General features: G+C 36.4%; 1 protein-coding gene across 1 annotated transcript in view; it reads left to right on the forward strand.

The window, feature by feature from the left end:
* The window catches only part of ARFGEF1 (ADP ribosylation factor guanine nucleotide exchange factor 1), a 123,886-nt gene that overhangs the window by 82,703 nt on the left and 25,424 nt on the right, over window positions 1-15,759 (forward strand). The window contains exons 22-27 of the mRNA XM_055127761.1: window positions 1,758-1,908; window positions 6,005-6,095; window positions 13,241-13,281; window positions 13,365-13,534; window positions 14,077-14,228; window positions 14,358-14,530. Of these exons, the coding sequence (XP_054983736.1) occupies window positions 1,758-1,908; window positions 6,005-6,095; window positions 13,241-13,281; window positions 13,365-13,534; window positions 14,077-14,228; window positions 14,358-14,530 (778 nt within the window). The remainder of the gene's footprint in view (window positions 1-1,757; window positions 1,909-6,004; window positions 6,096-13,240; window positions 13,282-13,364; window positions 13,535-14,076; window positions 14,229-14,357; window positions 14,531-15,759) is intronic.

Genomic DNA, 15,759 nt, shown 5'->3' on the forward strand with positions numbered 1-15,759 from the left:
TTAGCCCTTTTGTCAGATGTACAATATGTACGTATTTTCTTCCAGTTGAGTAAGGAAATCTTTGTCTTAGTGCTAGTTTTTGTTGTTGTTATTTTGCAGTATAGGAGTATATTTGCGGTATATTTTTCTTTGATTTTTAAATTTTATTTTCATAAGGTTGTTCACATTAATTGATTACATTCAGTATTTCAACACCAATCCCACCATCATTACACCTTCCCACCACCATTATTTTGAATTTTTCCACCACCATTCAAGCCTGCCTGCCACAGGCAGATTCTAGATAATTTATTTTCTATTGCTTATTATAAATATCATGAGAATTTGTGTGGCTGCTTTTGCAGCCACGTGTTCCTAGAATTTTAAATATGTAAATAATTTGGATCCGGAGACATCTCTGCAAGGAGCTAATCCATTCTGAGATTAATTTGTGAATCTCTGGATCAAGGCCAGTGACACACTTAAATGTGGGTGGGAGGCAGTTCGTGGCTGTGACAGCCAGGACCCCAACATTTTGAATTTATTTTTAAGAGTTAACTTCTGGACATTGTGTGAGATACTGTTCAGTTTCATTCTTCTATATGTTAGCCTAAGGGGTTTTTTCCTTCCGCTTTATTCTTGTGGCCATTTTGTTGTATCTATTAACTCTGTGGGCTGGAGCGATAGCACAGTGGTTGGGAGTTCGATTCCTCCGCCCCTCTCAGAGAACCCGGCAAGCTACCGAGAGTATGGAGCCCGCACGGCAGAGCCTGGCAAGCTACCCATGCATATTGGATATGCCAAAAACAGTAACAATAAGTCTCTCAATGAGAGACCTTACTGGTGCCCACTCGAACAAATTGATGAGCAATGGGATTAACTCTCTGTGCACGAGAGGGTTTATTGCTGTGATTCCAATTCCGTTCCGCTTATCTGAGTGCTTTTATTCTAACATGATACTATTTTGATTGTAGTGGGAATATGATACTTCTCCTTTTTCCTTTGAATTTCTTTCTTTGATCAGGGGCTTTTGTGGTTTCATGCAAACTTCTATGTATTTATTCTGTGTCCTTGAAAAATTTCATTAAAATTTTGATAGAGATTGCATTAACTGCATAAGCTGTGGATAAGACAATCATTTTTAACAATGTAAATTCTTCTAATCCATGAACGTGAGATATGTTTCCATTTTCTTGTGTCTTCTATTTCTTTCAATAGTGACTTATAGTTTTTGATGTATAGCTCACCTCCCTTGTTGAGTTTTTTATGTATATATTTATAAATAGAATTTTTTTTCTTCTAATTGTTTGAATATAGAAATGGCAACCGATTTTTATTTGATTTTATAGCTTTCCTATTCATTGTATTATTATTTATAATTATATTTGGTGGAGGCTTTCTGGGTTTTCTCTTTATTATTCTGTTAACAGTTCATTTCTTCTGTCATAATTTAACCTCTTTTCCAGTTACAATCTCTTCATTAATTTTTTCTTACCTAAGTATTCTTCTGTGACTTCCAAAACTGTATTGAACAGTAGTTCAATGAGTATTAAGAATGGCCATCCTCATTTTTAGGGGAAAATCCCTGTTCCTTTTTTTTTTTTAAGTCTGAGTAAGATGTTTGCTGTAGGTTTGTAATATATGGCCTTTATTATGTTGATGTATCCTTTTATGCTCATTTTTTTCTAGATTTCTCCTCATAAATGAATCTCAAACCTTGTCTTTTTCTTTTTCCAGCATCTATTGATATGATTATGTGTTTTTACCTTTCTTTTAAGATTCTGAAGTGCATCAGTCAGTTGGAGCTTGCACAGCTTATAGGAACTGGAGTGAAACCTCGATACATTTCTGGAACAGTCCGAGGGAGAGAAGGATCTCTTACTGGAACAAAAGATCAGGCTCCTGATGAATTTGTGGGTCTGGGGCTAGGTGAGGAGTTTTTTATTTTTTTACAATGGATGAACATTTGTTTCTTAACTTGCTAATTTACATAATTTTATTGCTGCATTGAGATATAGAGGGATATGATAAGAGGCTCTTTGACTAATCTTATGAGAAAAGCAAGATGTCTGTGCAAGGATCTAAGTGTTTTTTGCAACATTAAATGACCTTCATTTTAATCTAGTTTGAGGTAGGAGAAAAGCAGATAATTAAGTGAAGTAAGACATAAATTGGCCAATTGGAGAAAGAATTCATACTAAAATTCTTAAAGGCTCGGGGCTAGAGCGAAAGCACAGCAGGTAGGGCATTTGCTTTGCACGTGGCCAATCTGGGTTCAATTCCCAGCATCCCATATGGTCCCCTGAGCACCACCTGAGTGCAGAGCCAGGAGTAAGCCCTGTGCATCACTGGGTGTGACCCCAAAAGCAAAAAAAATTAAAAAGATAAATAAAATTTTTAAAGGCTTTATGAAAACTCTTAGGCTAGTGAGGAAACTTTAGCCTGGTTCCCATCTATGGCCAGAAGCTTCTAGATTTAACTCAAGAAAAAGGAATCACCATCATCATCATCACCCCATTATCATCCCATTTATTGTCAAATTTCTCGAGCTGTCTCAGTAACATCTCCATTCATCCAAGCTCTGAGATTTTAGAAGCCTCTCTCTACTCATCCTTCCAACGATGCTGTACTGGAGGCTCTTTCAGGTTCAGAGGAACGAGATTCAGCTTGTTACTGGTTTTGGCATATTAATACACCATGGAGACCTTGCCAGGCTCTCCCATGTGGGCAGGAAACTCCCAGTAGTTTGCCAGGTTCGCCCAGAGGGAGAAGTATTCTATAAGGTATTGCATAACCAGGAAGTGGCCGTGTGCTTCCGGGAGCTGGCTTTTGAGTGTCTGGATGCTGGCCATTGACAGGATTACACGGCGCCAGGGGCAGTCCCTGGGTGTGACCGCCTAGCTACAGGGAGATGGGAAATCTGGGCAGAGAGGGCCCAGTACCGATCCAAGCAGCCTCTCAGCCCTGGGTCCCACACACCTGGGTTCCTCTGCTGGTTCCTTCATGCGTGAGGCTCATCCGAATGTGTGGAGAGGTGCCTTGAGCATGGCTGTGGCTAGGCTTCAGAGGTCTTCGGCCACCGGGAGCTCTGCTCGGGGTGGGGAGGGAAGCTGGAGCCCATCCCTCCGAGGAGGCCCCGGGGAACACAGCCAGGTGTGCAGGCAAGAGACTCTGAATTGCGGGTAAGAAAAATGAATACAGAAGCAAAAATGAATACAAAAGAGCCAAAGACAATACATTTATAGTCATAAACATGTAAAGTTCCTAGGGAAGAAGAAATGAAGTTTGAAGACTGTACTTCAGTTTTGAATTCTTCTGCATTTCTGGTTTACTATATGCAAATTCCTTTAACTTTTGAACTCCAGTTTTCTCTTTTTTGTTAAAAAGATTTTAACAAAATAAATAAAATGTTTATTGTGTTTGAAGATTAAATATAAGTATATACATTTTGTATATATGTAAATGGATTTAGTATAGGAACTACTATATTATTATTGGTTTTTGGATTATTCTCTTTCATCCTCCCGCCCCTCTTCCAACCAAAAAATCTAGAGACATTACTTAAAGGTACCTAAGACTTAGAAATATTTATTTTTTTAATACTTTGTACTGTAAGCCGTTTTAAGTTTCTGGACATTTTCTATCTTTTTATCTTTAAGCAATTTCTCTGTTGTTGCTTGCAGTAAAAATGCATAGGAAATACAGAAAAGAATTTCAAGCTTGAAACCCAGAGTGAATAGGGAAACAAGTAAAGACCAGGAACATGTTGAGACTTGGAGTTCAACTGGGCAGTTAATTCCCAGTGAGAATCCAACTGTTGAAGCCAGCAGTGTAATCTGTACCTCAGTTTTATCTTAGATGTATGATTCTGTGGGCTGGAGCAATAGCACAGTGGTAGGGCATTTGCCTTTCACATGTCCGACCCGTGTTCGATTCCTCCACCCCTGTCAGAGAGCCCGGTATGCTACCAAGAGTATCTCGCCCGCACGGCAGAACCTGACAAGCTACCCGTGGCATATTGGATATGCCAAAAACAGTAACAATAAGTCTCACAGTGAGAGACGTTACTGGTGCCCACTCGAACAAATCGATGAGCAACGGGATGACAGTGACAGTGACAGTGTGATTCTGTGAGGTGCAGGTGTAGACCTAATAACACGGGGACCCAGCAGCAGGATTTACAAGTGCCTGAGTACCTGCATGGTGACTTAACGGAATCTGGAAATCTGACGCGGAACATTAGAACAATAACTACTTAAGAGAGTAGTAAGGAATACAGATTAAAAGTATTTACAGGCAAGTGAAATGAATGTACATCAGTTAATACAGTCACAGCTTTTTTTCCTCCTTTATTTTTAAAGGTTCAGGAATGTAGGAAAGCAAAATTAATGACATGTAAATTGCCAAGGCTCATTTTGAACAATTAACTGTAGTAATGCAAGTAGATTACACTAAAAATAAAACAGTAGAATACTTTATCCTCTGAAAACTTAGACAAGTTCAGAAAATGGCTCAGCAGTAGAGCACATGCATGTGTTAGGCCTTGGGTTCAAGTCCTGACACCCCCAGAAATGATGTAGGTAAATAGAAAAACAAATGCTTACATATTATGTTTATTAATGTACTTAAAAGTAATTAAAATTAATTTCATTACTGTGCTATTCTACTTCTTAGGTTGCAAGAATATGAGATGATCTGCCTTCTCATGAAAAGAGAATTTTCGTGAAAATATACACATTTTAGATCTAGAGATATAAAATACATGCTTTTAAATAACTCAAGTGATGAGCCATGTTCTTTCACTTTTCTTTTAATCTTCTTTAAGCTATTCCTCACATTGTGGACTTTTCTTTTGGTATATTCCATTCTCTTTTCACCTGGTTTGAGTCTATATCCTAGAGGGAACCATTCTATAAATTTGGCCTTTTTGAGGGGCAGTGCCCTTTCTTCAAACCATGTCTTAGGTAACTGGCTAACCTAGTGACAAAGTATGCCTTCCTTTTCATGTGTGCTTTCCTTTTCATCTGTGCACTGTTTTCTACCCAGGCACCATATGTTTGCTTTAGCAGGATACTTTAGTCAGAATTTTAAGGTAACAGTTGAAGGTAGAAGATTGTGGGGTGCATGTGGTTTAGTCTGTATGTGTGTGTATTAAACTTTTGTCCTCCTTTGTTAAGGGAAGTCCATGCAACCAATTATTAGATTCAGTTTCTGATTACTACAGTAAAAGTCTGTACATTTACCTTCTTATAAGCTAAAGATTTCTGAGAATACATGACATATATATATAGTTATTAGATTTAAATTATAATGTATTCTTTTGAGGTACATTTAAAATTTGAAAACTTAGTTTTATAAAATTTAATATTCATAGCATATGCATCTTTGTTCTTACACTAAATACTTATGATGAGTTATTTATTATAACTGCAGCTGTTAGTCAATAGTGTTAGACTGTCATGATTTCAAAAGATTTCATATATTTGTGAAATAGATTTTTGGATTACTAGATATTTTCTACATTCTTTTAATTTATCTGAATATATAAGTTGTTGATGGTTTTAAATTTTTAATTTAAAATTAAATTTAATTTAAATTTAAATTGTATAAGAATATGAAAAGCTCTGTAGAAGATCATTCACTTGATACTTAAAGGAAAATATATGGTGTTTGGTATGTTTTACTCAGATTTTTTTTTTATGAAGCTTCGTTAAAATGTAATGTGTAAAACATTTAAAAGTATTGCTTGACATTATTCCCTGAAAAATCTTAAGTGCCTCTGATTTGTGCAGTCATTGCAAATACAATTTGTATGTTTAGAACATGTCTATATAACATCTCATTCTAACTTATTAAAGCACATTTGAGCTTGTTAAATGTCACTCATACCAAAAGAATTATTTATATAAAGCATTATTTCTTTTTTAAAGAAAATAGTTGATTTCAGAAATGTATTTTATAACTATTAAGTGTATGCTTCTACTGAACTGTTTTCAAACTGAAATGACTCTTTTATATGTGATAGTTGGAGGAAATGTGGACTGGAAGCAGATAGCAAGTATTCAGGAGTCCATTGGAGAAACCAGTTCTCAGAGTGTTGTTGTTGCTGTAGATAGGTAAGGTATTCATTTTATTCCCTTTACAGATTCATACTATTTTAATTCTTTAGCATTTAGATATTTTGTTCAATAATAAAAAAATTTAAATTGCTATCAAAATAACTTTCCTTAATGTAAGATTGTATTGTTATTTAAATGATGGAGTTCTATTTTACATTTTTTAGATTTTAGAGCACAGGAAGGAGATAGAGTATGAAAAGTTGTTATAACAGGAATTAATAGTTCTATAACAAGAAAATGGTAAACTTGATGAGAAAGAGCCAGGCATGACTGTGCTTAAAGCTTACTCCTGGTTCTGTACTCAGGACTCACTCTTGGTTGACTCAAGGTACCATACGCAGTGCTGGGGATCAAGGGAAGTATCTTACCTGCTGTACTCTCTCTGGCACTAAATGCTCATCCTAAGCTCCTGGACAAGGAATCCCCAAACTAGCAGAAGGAAGGAAATAATAAAAACTAGAGCAGAGATCAGTGATAGAGAAATCAAGAAACCAATGCAAAGGGTCAATGAAAATAAACAAGATAGACAAACTTCCATCTAGACTTGCTGGGAAACAAATAGAAAATGCCGAAATAATTTGAATCAGAACTGAAAGGGGAGAAATTACAATAGAACTTTCAGAAATTCAAGTTATCATGAGAGGTTGCTATCAACAGCTTCTACAGCTGTAAAGCTGGAGAAACTAGAAGAAATAAAAAGATTTATAGAGTCGTGTAATCTCCCAAAACTGAATGAGTAGAAAATAAACCTAAATGGGCCAACCACAAGCAAGGAAATTGAAACAGTTATTAATAATCTCCCAGCAAAAAGATCATACAACCATGATCAGGTGGAATTCATCCCAGTCATGAAAGAATGGTTTAATATATGTAAATCATTTAATTTATTCACCACATCAATAAAAGGAAAATAAATATTGTATGATGTTATCAATCAGTGCAGAGAAAGCTTTCTACAAGATTAAGCATCATTCATAGAAAGCCCTAAATAATCCATTAAAAGACTCGTAGAAATAATAATACAGCAAATAGCCAGCTACAGTAGCCACAGATAAAAATTTTTCACGTCCCTATATGCAAATACTGAACTAGAATGAAAGAGATCAAAATGTCTACTCCATTCAAAATAGTGTCTCAAAACATGAAGTGTTTAGAAATTAACAAAACATGTGAGAACTCTATGCCTTGAAAACTGTATGATACCTAAGGAAAAGATAGATGAACTTGGGAAATGGAAAAAAACATACATTTCACATTCATGGATTGGAAGAATCAATTTTGTCAAAATGACTACCCTGGTTAAATTATTATACATATTCAGTGCAATATCCATTTAAATTCAGATGACATTCTTCAAGGACTCAGAGCAATCAATAACAAAGTTGCATGGAGGCATAAGACACTGTGAATAGCCAAGGCCATACCGAGAAATAAGAAATTAGGAAATATCTTAAGTTGCCTAACTTATACTATTGTACTGTATTATACTATAAAGCTATAGTGATCAAAACAGCATGAAATAATGATAGAGTCTCTAATCAATGGATTAGAATCTAAGATATATCTCTAAATCTGTGGTCTGTTACTTTTCAACAAAGGAGTTGGGTACATTAAATAGCATAGACATAGCCTCTTTAACAAATGATACTGGGAAAATTGGAGAAACATCTAAAAAAATGAAGTTGGACCCATATATCATACTTTACACAAAAGTCAACTTAAAGTGGATCAGAGACTCTGTGATCAGACCGGAATTCATAAATTACATTGAAGAAAATATCAGCAGAGCACTCCAACATGTGGATCTCTAAGGTGCTTTCAATTATACAATTCCATTGACAAAGACAACTAAAAAAAAAATAAATGGGACTACATAAAATTAAAGATTGTATTCATAACAAAAGAAGCACAAGGTGAGAAAGTAAAAGGCACCCAACTGAGTGGGAGAAAATATTTGCACTCAACACATCAGATAAAAGTTTGATATCCAAGATATATAAGGAGCTCGAAATGATCAACAACAACAATAAAATGCCCTATCAAAAAACGGGAGAGGAAATGAATATATACTTCTCTGAAAAAGACAGATGAATGGCCAATAGACACGTGTAAAAGTGCTCATCATCACTTTTTTCAGGGAAATCCCAAGACAACAATGAACTATCATCCCACACTGATGAGAATGGTCATATCAAAAAACACTCTCCGCCCCCCCCAAAAAAAACCATAAAGAATTCCCAAACTGGGAACAACCTGTTGTCTGGTTCAACAGTCTCTATGATAAACTATGTGAAAATTTCTCAGAAAAGTTAGAATAGAGTTGCCATATGACCCAGCTATTCCATTTCTTTGTATCTACTCCCAGGACTCAAAAACATTCGCTCAAAAGGACGTGTGTGCACCATTATTCATTGTAGCACAGCACTTAGGATAATAGTTAGGTTATGGAATCACTCTAATTGTCCAACAAATGGATGGGTTATGAAGTGGTACATATACATAACAGAATATTACACAGTATAAGAAAGGATGGAATACATTTTGCTGAAACTTGGATGGAACTGGAAAATACCATGTTAAGCAAAGTAAGTCAAAAAAGAAAGACGGGCTGGAGCAATAGCACCGTGGGTAGGGTGTTTGCCTTGCATGCAGCCGACCCAGATTCGATTCCCAGCATCCCATATGGTCCCCTGAGCACCGCCAGGAGTAATTCCTGAGTGCACGAGCCAGGAGTAACCCCTGTGCATTGCCCGGTGTGACCCAAAAAGCAAAAAAAAAAAAAAGACATTTTGAATGATACCACTTATTTGTGATATATAGACTAACAGGAGGAGGGAATGCAAGGTATCAAAGTGGGCTACTTAGATTACCCAGGACCCTAGATTATAGAACTGAGAAAAATAGGGAAGGAAAGAAATGAAGGGGAAGAAAGGGGTAAGGATAGTAAGAAGAGGCAAAGATCAGAGATTGGGCCTCAGAAGCATTCCTCATGTAGAGGGATAGTATATCCTTATATCTGATCTACAGAACCAACAAAAAGAAGCATGAGATACAAACTTAAACAACCGAACTTAGAAAGTGCCTGTCAAGGAGTCAGGCTTGGGTGTGGGAAGGAGACTGGGGACAGTGATGGAGGAAAGTTGAAACTGGTGGTGGTATTGGTGTTGGAGCATTGTATGCCTGAAACTCCACTATGAATAACTTTGTAAATCAGGATACCTTAAGAAAAAATTATTTTTATCTTATTAATATTTTTATTGAATCACAGTGAGATAACAGTTGCAAAGTTTCATGATTGAATTTCAGCCAAAAAATGATCAAACACCCATCCCTTCACCAGTGCGCATTGTCTACCAATGTCCCCATTTGCCCTCCCACCATCCCCACCCAACACTACCCCCTGCCTCTGTGGCAGTTTCCTTCTTACTCTCTCTACTAAGAAAAAAATTTTGTTTAAATAAATTTTGCTTATAGTCAGAGCATTAAATGCCACATCTTTGATTCATTGAATTATACAATTCTTTTGGGGTACATTGCATTTTCTCATTAAATTCTCCTGCATTTTTTTCAGAGTGAATTTATTTTAATAATCTAGTAGTCTTACTTTGTACCTAATTCAGTGAAATAACCGTACAGGTCAGACAGTATCGAGAACATTGTCAAGCATCTTCCTGAAACGTTCTATAATTGTTCAGCAAAAACAAAGTTATTTGCCCACCAGTAGGAATATTGTTCAAATAATCTGTATGGGAAGTATAGGGACTAAAACTAAAACCATTTTGAAAATGTTTCCATAATTCTTTATACTTTTAATTTCAATCAATTGAACATGATGATTCCATTAAACTTAAAGGTGATCAAATTTTTTTAATCATCTCTACTTTTGTATTGAGAATCTTGTACCATTAGGATTTAAGAAAATAGGACAAGGATGATTTTGCTCAAACGCCTGAAGTACATGCTTTGCTTTTGTTTTCCTTTTAGGTTTTTTTTTTTTGAGTTTAGTTTTTGGTTTTTTTGTTTGTTTGTTTGAGGTTCACATCTGGCAGTGCTCAGGGAGTAATTCCAGCTCTGCACTCAGGAATCACTCTTAGCAGTGCTCAGAGGACCATCTAGGATGCTGGGGATAGAGCCCTGGGTCAGCTTCCTGTAAAGCAAGCACCTTACTCTTTTTACTCTCTTCATCCCAGGCATCTCGATTTTTGGTGTTGTTGTTGTTGTTGTTTTTTTTTATAAAGTTGTCCACAGTACTTTATTACATTCAATATTCCAACAATTCCACCACCATTACTATCTTCCCACCACCATATTTTGAATGTTTCCACCTCAACCCCCAAAGCAGGCCCTAAATAGTTTATTTTGTATTGCTTGTTATGAATAATCCACTAAAAATGATTCAAAAAGTTTCCTTAGAGGAAAGTTTGTGAACACCCTGGATCCATTAAGTCTTTCTCTTGGTACATCTGTGGTGTAGTAGAGATGTCACTCCAGGAATTCTAAAATTTTAAATACAGTGATACAACCTAGGTTAATTTATTTATTTATATTTTAACCATGTGACTTTAGGATCCAGAGGCAACTCTGTGACTGTGACATGTTACTATTGTTGCTCTCTTCCAAGAGATTTATTTGTGTGTCTCTGGATCATGACCGTAAATGAGCTAATAATGCAACAGAGGAAGTTCTTGGGTATGACTGCCAGGCTACCTGAAGAGCACAGGAAGAGCGTCTCAGTTTTAAACCCCTGGTGGTTCCTTAAGCATCTTCAGGACAACCCTTAAGCTCCAAGTTGGGAATAGCCTCTGAGTACTGTTGGTGTGGCCCAAACCTGGCACGTGACAGGATAAACATGTACTTCTCCTTGATAGCCCATTTGCCTGTATTGTGTGGCCTATGAATCATGTTATAAATATCCTAATTGTCCTTGGTAGAAGTGAGGTTCCCCAACCCTGCTTTAGCAGTAGTTCAACTTCTGAGTTATGTTGTTTGCTTTTTAAGCTTTCTTTCTTGTCTAGTTTTAGTTACTAATTGCCAGGACTTAGAGATAAGTCAAAGGCACTGGGGTTTAAAAGATCAGGATATACTCAGAACAGGTAGATTTTTATAATAAAGAAAACTAGAAATATTTAAACATTTAAATTATGTTTTACTAAGGTTAATGCAAAGCAAAGTAGCAAATGATTAAGAGGGTAGATCTGGATCAACCTGTCCTGGTTTGAAATTGACACTACCACTGCTTGTTCTATGACTGAGGAATTTTGTAAATACTCTTATCTGTTTATAAAATTAGTAGTTCATATAAAATAGTTTATATTTAGACTGAGATGCCTCAAGGATTAGAGCACATGCCTGGCATGCATAAAGTCCCAAGTTTAAGCACTATCGTATTCTCCAGCATTACTACGTGTAGCCCCCATGGCTTCTAGTGCCACGGGGGAGGTCTAAATAAATAAGACTAATATTCCATATTTAACAGGGTACCAGTGATTATTAAATGAATAAATAATGTATTTAACCCTTGTAATTAATAACTCTTAACTGTTACCAGATTACTATTTCTGAGTTTAATATTTGGTCTGCTCCTGTCTTTAAATTTTCTTTTTGTCATCCAAATTCTAAGGTATACAGTTTATAAATTTCATTTAAGTTATATCGAGCTCTTGATTACTGTGAATATAGATTTTAAAAAATGAAGAGTTAAAGAAAAGACCAATCTAATAATGCTGAAATTTTTGATACTTTGAAACATGCAGGGGAGTGATAGCACAGCGGGTAGGGTGTTTGCCTTGCACATGACCAACCCGGTTCGATTCCTTCGTACCTCTCGGAGAGCCCAACAAGCTACCGAGAGTATCCCGCCTGCACAGCAGAGCCTGGCAAATTACCCGTGATGTAAACAAGTCTCACAAGCCTCACAATGGAGATGTTACAGGTGCCCACTCGGGCAAATCGATGAACAGCAGGATGACAGTGCTACAGTGCTACTTTGAAACATGATAAAAGCTCAGTAAAAAAAATTAGAAAAGCTGAATTGCATAGCCTAAGTCTAAAATATTTGATTGTCCTAAGAAAAGTGATTTAATCACTTTCATTAATGTTTGAAACTGTCTGCAAAGTTCTTTGAAATTATTTGCAATTCAATGTAAATGAGCTTCTAATAAATGCACATTTTTGTAAAAATAGAATTGTACAGTTTAATAATATGAAGAGCTGGAGCACATGCAATTAATACTACTCTTAGAGCCTCATAAATTACCTTTCTAGTGCTTGTAAATCTACTCATAGAATGACATTATATCTTTAATCTAGTATCTACAAAATACAGATGAGGATAGTAGTATCCATCCATTAGGATGGATCCAAGCAGTACTTATTACTAAATTGTATGAAAAAAAAACTTTTCTGGAGACTGGAAAAATAGTGCACAGGGTATGGTACTTGCTTTGCATGGAACTAACTCAGGTTCGGTCCCTGTCTCTCCATATGGTTCCTCGTGCCCAAGTAGGGGTGATTTCTGAGCACAAACCCAGGAGTGGGCACTGCCAGATTGGCTCCTCCCCACTTCCCGCCGCAATTCCTTTAGAAGCTAGAAAGACAGTTAAATGATAGAGCACATGCCTACTACAGGCCCCTGAGTTCAGTTTCCAGCATCACATGCCGCTCTACCCCACGGGATCCCCACCTTCACACATATGCCATTAGGTGTGACCCCGGTGGTCACTGCATACGAATAGGTGTAGATTGAGCACTACCAGATGTGGTCTCTTTCTTTAAAAAAAGGATTATCTCCTTTGATTACCTGACATTTTTGCTGCCTTAAGATGTGTCAGTACTGGCTGTGCTCAGGGGAGTATGTGGTGCTACTGAATCAAACCCAGGCATCCTGCATGGAAAGTATGGGCTCTAGTTAGACCACTTTTGAATTGGTGTAACAGAAGTGTGATTTTATACATTTTCTGATTTTTTTCTTTTAGAATATCTACAAAGTCCACAAGACTTTATATAACAGAAGTGAGAGTTTTATACATTTTAAAATTGGTTTTTCTTTAGAATATGTGCAAGATTTACAAGACTTGAAAATTTTGAATTGACCTAACAGGAGTGAGATACGTTTTTTGATTGTTGTTTTTTTTTTCCTCTAGAATATTTACAGGATCTACAAGATTAGATGGAAATGCTATTGGTATGTATGTTTATTATACTTAAAGCTACCATTTGACTGCAGGACTTAAAAATTAAACAAAAATATATATGTTTATATTCTAGTGGATTTTGTTCGTTGGCTCTGTGCTGTGTCTATGGATGAATTGCTTTCTACTACACATCCAAGAATGTTTAGTCTGCAAAAAATAGTAGAAATATCATATTACAACATGGGAAGAATAAGATTGCAGTGGTCTCGAATTTGGGAAGTTATTGGAGATCATTTTAATAAGGTATTTGATTCTACAATTTTTATTTAAAATTTCATCATAAAAAATTTAAAAACAAATTTCATCATAATCTGAAACTTTTTCCCTTTCATGACAGTTTTATTGTTTTTATATTTAGAAAAACCTTTGGATCCTGTTTTTCTTTTTAATTGCTCTAATTTTAAGAATTTAATTAAGCAGTGGGGCCGGAGCGATAGCATAGCGGGTAGGGCGTTTGCCTTGCACGCGGCTGACCCGGGTTCAATCCCCGGCATCCCATATGGTCCCCCAAGCACCGCCAGGAGTAATTCCTGAGTGCAAAGCCAGGAATAACCCCTGAGCATCGCAGGGTGTGACCCAAAAAGCAAAAAAAAAAAAAAAAAAGAATTTAATTAAGCAGTATTTCTATTTTGGAGAAACATTAGCAAACCTAGTACTTTTTATTGCAGAATCTTAGGATATATCTATCTATGCTTTAGTTAATATACTTTTTCTAAAACAAAATTAAATAATTTTAGATTTTTCACTGCTGCCATTAACATCCTATATTTCTTATGTCTTTATAGGTTGGCTGTAATCCTAATGAAGATGTAGCTATTTTTGCAGTAGACTCCTTGAGGCAGTTATCAATGAAGTTCTTAGAAAAAGGGGAACTTGCTAATTTCAGATTCCAGAAGGATTTCTTAAGACCTTTTGAACATATAATGAAACGGAACAGGTATTACATTTGTTGCATTGCTTAATAGGAGAAAAAAAATACCTTGTTTCTATAGCAGAGAAAAAAGAAAGAGGGAAACTGGATGCATTACTTCTGTAGACTCTTCAGGCAACTATGTTAATGTTTTAGGTCTCCAACAATTCGAGATATGGTTGTACGATGTATAGCACAGATGGTTAATTCTCAAGCTGCAAACATTCGGTCTGGATGGAAGAACATTTTCTCTGTGTTTCACCTGGCTGCATCTGACCAAGATGAAAGCATAGTGGAACTTGCATTCCAAACAACAGGGCACATTGTCAGTGAGTATTAATTAGTCTTGTTAAATTGAAGCAAAATTAAATGAGTTCTTGGGCTGGAGGGATAGCACAGCAGGTAGGGTGTTTGCCTTGCACATGGCCAACCCAGGTTTGGTCCCCAGCATCTCATATAGTCCGATCAAGCACCGCCAGGAGTTATTCCTGAGTGCAGAGCCAGGAGTAACCCCTGTGCATCACCAGGTGTGACCTAAAAAGCAAAAAATAAATAAATAAGTTCTTACGTGATATAAGTGTAAGATTTTAAGCTTTTTTTGTAGACTTTGAGTTTATTAAATTTCGCCTGTGGGCCAGAGTAAATAATGCTGTTATTATAGTTTAACATTTATAGTTAACATTTGTTGAATAGATACAATACTACGAGCACTTTCCATGTATTTTCCTCAATCTTCACAGCAACTGCTATATTTTCATTTGCCCACTGTTTGTTTGTTTTTTAATTTTTTACTTGAATCACCATGAATGACAAGATGTATTACAAAGATATTTATGATTAAGTTTCAGGCATATAATGTTTAAACATCAGTCTCTTCACCAATGTCTCCAGTTTCCCTCCTGCCTCCCTGCCTATTTCTGTGGCAGGCCCATTTCCCCTTCACTGTTGTCCTAGTGTTCCCTTCCCTCACTTATCCCCATGCCTACCTTTGTCCCAGTGATAAGCATCTTAGTGAAGATGAATTCTTCTGCTCTTTGTTTTGATTGCCTTTGGGCATTGATTATTTCCTTACTATTTTTTATATCATATATGAGAAATTATTCTGAATCTCCGACTCTCCCTCTGAATGATCTCACTCAAAGCATGATATTCTCCAAATACATCCACTTAGCAGCAAATTGCATGATTTCATCTTTTCTTATGGCCAGTTGGTATTCTATTGCATATATGTGCCATACTTTCTTTATCCAGTCATCTTAACCCTTTCTTCTGTAAGGTCTAAGAATCTCAGGTCCAGTGAGGGTTAAATAGTCTGCTTAGGGTACAGAACTAGCAATTAATGGAGTGGGCTTCATCTCCAACATAAGGAAAAGTCTTTGTATTTGACCTTTATACAACACAGCCTCCTTTAAAAAAAAAAGGAAAAATCTTGTTTTTTTTTTATTCTACAAAGAAAGGATGACATATTTCCTCTCAGTAGAAGCTCAGGGAGGTATAAAAATGTCCAAATTACAGTCAATAGCCTGATGTCCTAGGGCCACAGTGCTTGTGGCCTTTG

This window comes from Sorex araneus, chromosome 2 (assembly GCF_027595985.1).
Source record: "Sorex araneus isolate mSorAra2 chromosome 2, mSorAra2.pri, whole genome shotgun sequence".
Taxonomy (NCBI): Eukaryota; Metazoa; Chordata; class Mammalia; order Eulipotyphla; family Soricidae; genus Sorex; species Sorex araneus.